The 7,181-nt window shown below is 51.6% G+C and overlaps 1 protein-coding gene across 1 annotated transcript; it reads right to left on the bottom strand.

Annotated features, from left to right (window-relative positions):
- Positions 1 to 1,957: 1,957 nt before the first annotated feature.
- Positions 1,958 to 6,489, bottom strand: TNFSF14 (TNF superfamily member 14). Its single transcript, XM_017880049.1, has 2 exons — positions 6,272 to 6,489; positions 1,958 to 2,539 (listed from the first exon to the last, which is right to left on the bottom strand). Exons 1-2 carry the CDS (start codon positions 6,487 to 6,489, stop codon positions 2,089 to 2,091), a joined length of 669 nt encoding a protein of 222 aa, XP_017735538.1. The 3' UTR covers positions 1,958 to 2,088.
- Positions 6,490 to 7,181: the final 692 nt, after the last annotated feature.

Raw genomic sequence — 7,181 nt, 5'->3', positions numbered from 1 at the left:
GAAGCCAGATCCAGACGTGAGGTCTCTGGTTTCCCCCACATTTCCTGCATGGACTTGAGCCAACTGGGTTCAGGTGCCTTGTCTGTAAAATGACCTCCACGGGTCATTACCTCCATCCCTCTGCCTCTAGGAGCCACCCCCTGTTGCTGATGGTTGCCCCCCTCCGACTCCTGCCTTTCCCTATGGGGCTCTTTCCTCTCTACCCTTCTTCAGTTTCTTCCCCTAAGAATAGACAGATCCAGGTACAACTATTTGCCATTTATTTCAAAGATCAGTGGTTAAGAGGCCCAGGGTTATGGACAAGGTCTGGTCCTCACCCCGAGATGTGTTAGTCTGGGCTGAGGAAGGCCCTCAGGCTGTGTGCATATGTGTGTAATGCTGTGTGTTTGTCATTGTGATGTTGTGTGCATGTAATGTGTGTTTGTCACTGTGATGTGTGTGTCATGTGTGTTTGTCATTGTGATGTGCGTGTGTCATGTGTGTTTGTCACTGTGATGTGTGTGTGTCATGTGTGTTTGTCACTGTGATGTGCGTGTGTCATTTGTGTTTGTCACTGTGATGTGTGTATAATGTGTGTTTGTCATTGGGATGTGTGTGTGTCATGTGTGTTTGCCATTGTGGTGTTGTGTGTGTGTATGTGTGTGTAACCAGGTCTGACTATAACTTGGTTTCTCTGTGTCTGATCTAATGAGTATTAATTACCAAGGGTGACGGTGACACCTCTGGGGTGGCTGTGTGGCTGGGATGCTGTCTGAGTTTTGTGTGGTTGTGTTTTAATATACATACAGTGCTGGGACTGTCTGTGATGCCGTCTATGACTTCCATGTGATTGTGCGGTTGTGCATGAATCTGGCACTTCGTGTGTATGAGTCTATAGCTGTGAAAGAATGGCTGAGATTACACAGCCATGTGACAGATTTCGTGGGATGCCATAGGTGTGACTGTATAGTCATTCTTTCTTCCTTCCTTTCAATCAGCAAGCATTTCCCGAGGGCCTGCTTTGTGCCAGGTCCTGGGCTGGATGCCAGGGACAGATCTGTGGTGTCCTCTTAGGGATGTCTATGCTTGGCAGTGATGAAATCAGCCACGGTGGCAGCATTGGCACCATGGAAATTGGCAAACATTACAAAGCTGTCCCCTCCGAGGACAGCTGGTTGTTAAACATTTATGAGCACACTGCTGTGCCCACGTATCCGAGTGTAACTCTTTGTGACCAGGCTGAGGTGTGGCCACCAGTCTGTGGGTGGGATCTGAGTATGTGACTCTGACTGTAGGTGGGGTGGGCTGGACTCTCCATGATGAGTCCTGATGATCAGTCTCCCGCCCACCCTGTCTGTACTCATGATGAGAGGAGGGAAGTGGAGGAAGTTTCCCACCCCAGCCAAGTCCCTGGAGTCCCAAGTCCCACTTTCTTCTGAATCAAAAGCATAAATACCCACCCCTCACCCCTTCTTCCTGAATATCAGGCAAATCAACTTTACCCAATGTTTGGGAGCCCACAGACCCCAAGTCTCGGGTCTTTGTCCTTAGTATTGTCCATGGCAGGGTCTGCAGTCTACGTGGGTCTTCTGAAGGTGCCTGCTGGGTCTTCAGCCCCTCGAGATGGCTGAGTTCTTGGTCCCTGGTGGTGCCCACTGAACTCTCCGCCTTCGAGTTTTGGGTTCCCTAGCATGTGCTCCAAGATCTGTTTCCTGAGTTTTCTTTTTTCTTTCTTTTTTTGAGGCAAAGTCTCTCTCTGTTGCCCAGGTTGGAGTGCAGTGGTGCGATCTCGGCTCACTGCAACCTCCGCCTCCCGGGTTCAAGCAAAATTCTCCTGCCTCAGCCTCCCGCGTAGCTGGGATTACAGGCAGGCACCACCACGTCCGGCTAATTTTGTATTTTAGTAGACATGGGGTTTTGCCATGTTGGCCAGGCTGGTCTCGAACTCCCGACTTCAGGTGATCCGCCTGCCTAGGCCTCTCAAAGTGCTGGGATTACAGGCGTGAGCCACTGCGCCCCGCCTCTGCTTTGTGAGTTTTTTTTTCCACTGAGGCACCCTCTGAGTTCTCCATATGTCAGACCCATGTCCAATGCACCACGCTCCTTCCTTCACACCATGAAAGCCCCGAAGTAAGACCGGGTGCCATCACGCAGTCGGACCAGGCGCTCATCCAGCACACGGACGACCACCTCCTCCCCAACCTCCAGGTGCACCACACCACCCAGGAAGCTGCTGTCCCACCAGACGCGGGAGTTACTGGTGGCCCGTCCGCAGGGTGACTGCTGGCTGACCAACAGCTCCAGCTCCTCGGGGTAGCGTGGCGTGCGCTTGTAGAGGCCGTGGGTGATGGTGCTGGCCAGGTCCTGCGGGCAGCCCACACCGCCCAGCTGCACCTTGGAGTAGATGTAGTAGTAGCCAGCCTTGTTGGCCACAAGGGCCCCATTGTGGTAGTCGAGGCCCCTCAGGAAGGCCAGGCCCAGCTGGGTCTCCCATAGCAGCGGCCCCCCGCTGCCCGTCAAGCTGGAGTTGGCACCTGTTTGGGAGAGAGAGACAAAGGGGCTGCCGGTCAGCACATGTGTTACTCTGTTTTGTTTTGTTTTGTTTTGGTTTTGACACAGAGTCTCACTCTGTCGCCCAGGCTGGAGTGCAGTGGCGTGATCTCGGCTCACTGCAACCTCTGCCTCCCAGGTTCAAGCGACTCTCCTGCTTCAGTCTCTTGAGTAGCTGGGACTACAGGTGCCCACCAGCACACCCAGTTACTTTTGTAGTTTTAGTAGAGACAGGGTTTTGCCATGTTGCCCAGCTGGTCTTGAACTCCTGACCTCAGGTCATCCACCCACCTCGGCCTCCCAGAGCGCTGGGATTACAGGTGTGAGCCACCACGTCTGGCCTCACGTGTCTTACTCTTGCTGTGTGACTCCAGGCCAGTCACCACTAGGCTGTGTGTGTGTGTGTGTGTGTGTGCACGCGCATATGTGTGTATTTGTAGAGATGGGGTCTCACAATGTTGCCCAGGCTGGTCTCAAATTCCTGGGCTCAACCGATCCTTCAGGCTCCCAAGTGCTGGGATTACAGCACTGCCTAGCCTGTTTGTATGTATTAATTAGCTTTATCCCTGCTTTGCAGATAAGGGAAACTGAGGCACAGAGAAGCAAATTAATTTGTTTAGTCTACATCTCAACTCTTTGCATCCCTCTTTTGCAGGTGGGGAAACTGAGGCATGGAAACGTTAAGTGACTTGCCAAAAGTGTCAAAACTTGGCTGGATGTGGCGTCTCACCCCTATAATCCCAGCACTTTGGGAGGCTGAGGCAGGAAGGTCCCTTAAACTCAGGAATTTGAGGCCAGGAGTTCCAGATGAAGTAACATAGGGAGACGCCATCTCTACAAAAAACAAAAAAATTAGCTGGGCATGGTGGCAGGTACCTGTAGTCCCCACTGCTGGGGAAGCTGAGGTGGGAGGATCGCTTGCACCTGGCAAGTTGAGGATGCAGTGAGCCATGATAGTGCCACTCCAGCCTGGGTGACAGAGTGGGACCCTGTCTCAAAAAAAAAAAAAAAAAAAAAAAAAAAGAAGTGTCCAAACATGCAAATTTGCAAAACCAAGAAACCAAGGCGGCATCTCGTACCTGCTGTGTGCTTCAGTTTCCCTCTCTGTTAAATGGACACATTAATAGCACCTGCTTAGAATGTAATGATTTAATATGTAGAAAGCATGTCATAGCACATAACACAGCATAAGTACTATATGAGAGTTCATTAAATGAATACAACTAGGCCGGGCGCGGTGGCTCACGCGTGTATTCCCAGCACTTTAGGAGGCCGAGGTGGGAGGATCACCTGAGATCAGGAGTTTGAGACCAGCCTGGCCAACATGGCAAAACTCTGTCTCTACTAAAAATACAAAAAAAAGTAACCGGGTGTGGTGGTGGGTGCCTGTAATCCCAGCTACTCGGGAGGCTGAGGCAGAAGAATCGCTTGAACCCTGGAGGTGGAGATTGCAGTGAGCCGAGATCATGCCACTGCACTCCAGCCTGGGCGACAGAGCGAGACTCTCTCAAAAATAAATAAATAAATAAATAAATAAATAAATAAATAAATAAATAAATAAAATAATAANTGCTTGGCATTGAATGAATTAATATATGTAAGGCATTATGACAGTGCTTGGCACATAGTATGCCCTAGAGAAGGGTTTAATAGGCCAGCTGCATTGGCTCACACCTCTAATCCCAGCACTTCCGGAGGCTGAGGCAGGCAGATTACCTGAGGTCAGGAGTTCGAGACCAGCCTGGCCAACACAGTAAAACCCTGTATCTACTAAAACTACAAAAATTAGCTGGGCGTGGTGATGGTGCACACCTGTAATCCCAGCTGCTCTGGAGGCTGAGGCAGGAGAATCGCTTGAACCCGGGAGGTTGCCGTGGGCCCAGACTGTGCCACTGCACTCTAGCCTGGGTGACAGAGTGAGATTCTATCTCAAAAATAAAATAAAATAAAATAAAATAAAATAAAATAAAATAAAAGGGTTTAATAAATAAGCAACATTGCCCAGTGCGGTGGCTTACACCTGTAATCCCAGCACTTTGGGGGGCCAAAGTGGGAGGATGGCTTGAGGCTAGGAGTTTAAGACCAGTCTGGACAACACAGCAAGACCTCATCTCTACAAAAAATTTTAAAGATTAGCTGGGTATCGTGGTGGGTGCCTGTAGTCCCAGCTGCTTATGAAGCTGGAGTAGGAGCCTTGCCTGAGCCCAGGAGTTTGAGGCTGCAGTGAGCTCTGATCATGCCACTCCGCTGTAGCCTGGGCAGCCGACGAAGACCCAGTCTCTAAGATAAATAAATATGTAATTAATTAAATAAATAAGTAATATTTAAAAATACATGGACAAGGTTAGGCGTGGTGGCTCACACCTGTAATCCCAGCAATTTGGGAGGCTGAGGCAGGCAGATCACCTGAGGTCAGGAGTTCAAGACCAGCCTGGCCAACATGGTGAAACCCCGTCTCTACTAAAAATACAAAAATTAGCCAGGCACGGTGGCGGATGCCTGTAATTCCAGCTACTACTCAGGAGGCTGAGACAGGAGAATGGCTTGAACCCGGGAGGTGGGGTTGTAGTGAGCCAAAACTGCACCACTGCACTACAGCTTGGGCAATGGGAGAGAAACCTTGTCTCAAAAAACAGAAAATGCGGTCAGCGAGATGGCTGGACACACGGATGCCACCCTTGGGATATAGCACCTGCCACAGGGCACAGACCTCAACATCGTCATGATGCTGAGAAGACACATGTGGCCTCAGATGCGTGGACACGTGGTTTGTGGTTTATGGATTCATGTGTGTCTGTAGACACGGAGACCCAGAGACAAAGACACACAACACAAATACACCGGCTGCAGATAGGCGGGTGTGTGGACATGTGGGTACACACACATACGTCCACATGTTACGTGGACAGGAATGTGTGGCCACTGGATCTAGACCCAGGACACAAAAGGGGCCAAGCCCACATGGGCATGGTGTTGGGCACACACAGACCCCAGGTGAGGCACACAGACACGTGGACACATCCACGGCCAGCTGGAAGCAGCCCGAGAGATTTCCACAGATGGAAATGGTCAGAGGATTAATGACAATCTCAGTAGCAGTGATAAGAGTACAGAGAAGGCCGGACACAGTGGCTCACGCCTGTAATCCCAGCACTTTGGGAGGCTGAGGTGGGTGGATCTCCTGAGGTCTGGAGTTCGAGACCAGCCTGACCAACATGGAGAAACCCCATCTCTACTAAAATACAAAATTAGCTGGGCATGGTGGTACCCGCCTGTAATCCCAGCTACTGGGGAGGCTGAGGCAGGAGAATCGCTTGAACCTGGGAGGCGGAGGTTGTGGTGAGCAGAGATCACGCCATTGCACTCCAGCCTGGGCAACAAGAGTGAAACCCTGTCTCGAAAATAAAAAAGTACAGAAAAAATGCACGTGTGTCTGCACAGGGGTGTGCATGGCAGTGTTGGGGTGTCAGTTCCGTCGGGTGGAGCCGGCACTGTCTGGTACCACACACGCCATAGCATACTTCGTCCCCTATGAAGAGGCTGCCTTTATTTTGTAGATGAAGACACTGAGGTTCAGAGAGGTGAATTCACTTGCCGGAGGCTGGGAGCAGCAACCAGTCAAGCCAGCTGCTCTCAGCCTGTGCCCTGTCCTGCACACACACACACAGACACGCAGTGACCCACAGTGACACAGGAGAGCCCCCCTCGCCTCCACCTACTGTCAGCCCCTGGTCCCACTCACAGGCAGGCGGGTGACCATCTCTCCCAGACGCCAGTGCAGCTGCAGAAGGAACCAGCCTTGGATGGCCAGCCCGGCCCCATCAGCAACAGCAAGAGACCCAGACCCACCCGGGCCACATTGCACGTCTGTCTCCGGCGGCTTCGTCCCAGCCTCGTGAATGGGATGTCAGTCTGTCCATCCACCACAAACACTGAGGGCCGTACGACACTATCCTCCATGCCCAAGGTGCCTGGAGCGGAGCTGGCACGCCTGGGTCCTTCAACCTCAGAGGAAACCAAAATTGCTCAACCCTCCTGGGCTGTGCACGCTGCGGACAGACACCCGAAGGCCGCCTTTAGAGCTGGGGTTCAGCCCCACCCCTTCCCCACTCACCCTCCTCTTCTTCCTGTCCCCTCCGCCCCGGCCTCGGCCCTGTCTCACTCTCACTCATGCAGACTCTCACACTTTCCAGAGGCTTCTGAAAATGTGACTCAAGTGGCAAGTGCAGTGGGGAGCCCCTAGCTTTCCCTTCCTGGTTGCTTCTTTTGCTTGGAGCCACCAAATATTTACTGAGGACTTTCTGTCCATGCCAGGCTCTGCTCTAGGTGTGGGGAATGCAGCAGTGAACAATGGCGACAAGGTTCCCTGCTTCGATGGTGCTCCTCTTCTGGTGAAGCCAGAGAGACAAAAAACCTCATGAACAAGAAAATAAAATGTTGTGGGTTTGTTTTATTTTGTTTTGTTTACAATACACCCGCCTATCTGCAGCTGGTGTATTTGTGTCGTGTGTCTTTGTCTCTGGGTCTCCGTGTCTATAGACACACATGAATCCATAAGCCACAAACCACATGTCCACGCATCTGAGTCTCGCTCTGTTGCCCAGGCTGGAGTGCAGTGGCACGATCTCAGCTTAGAACAACCTCCACCTCCT

This window comes from Rhinopithecus bieti, unplaced genomic scaffold (genome assembly GCF_001698545.2).
Source record: "Rhinopithecus bieti isolate Rb0 unplaced genomic scaffold, ASM169854v2 scaffold_10589, whole genome shotgun sequence".
Classification (NCBI taxonomy): domain Eukaryota; kingdom Metazoa; phylum Chordata; class Mammalia; order Primates; family Cercopithecidae; genus Rhinopithecus; species Rhinopithecus bieti.
Note: the sequence above shows the minus strand (reverse complement) of the source record. Positions and strands in the feature narration are given on the sequence as shown.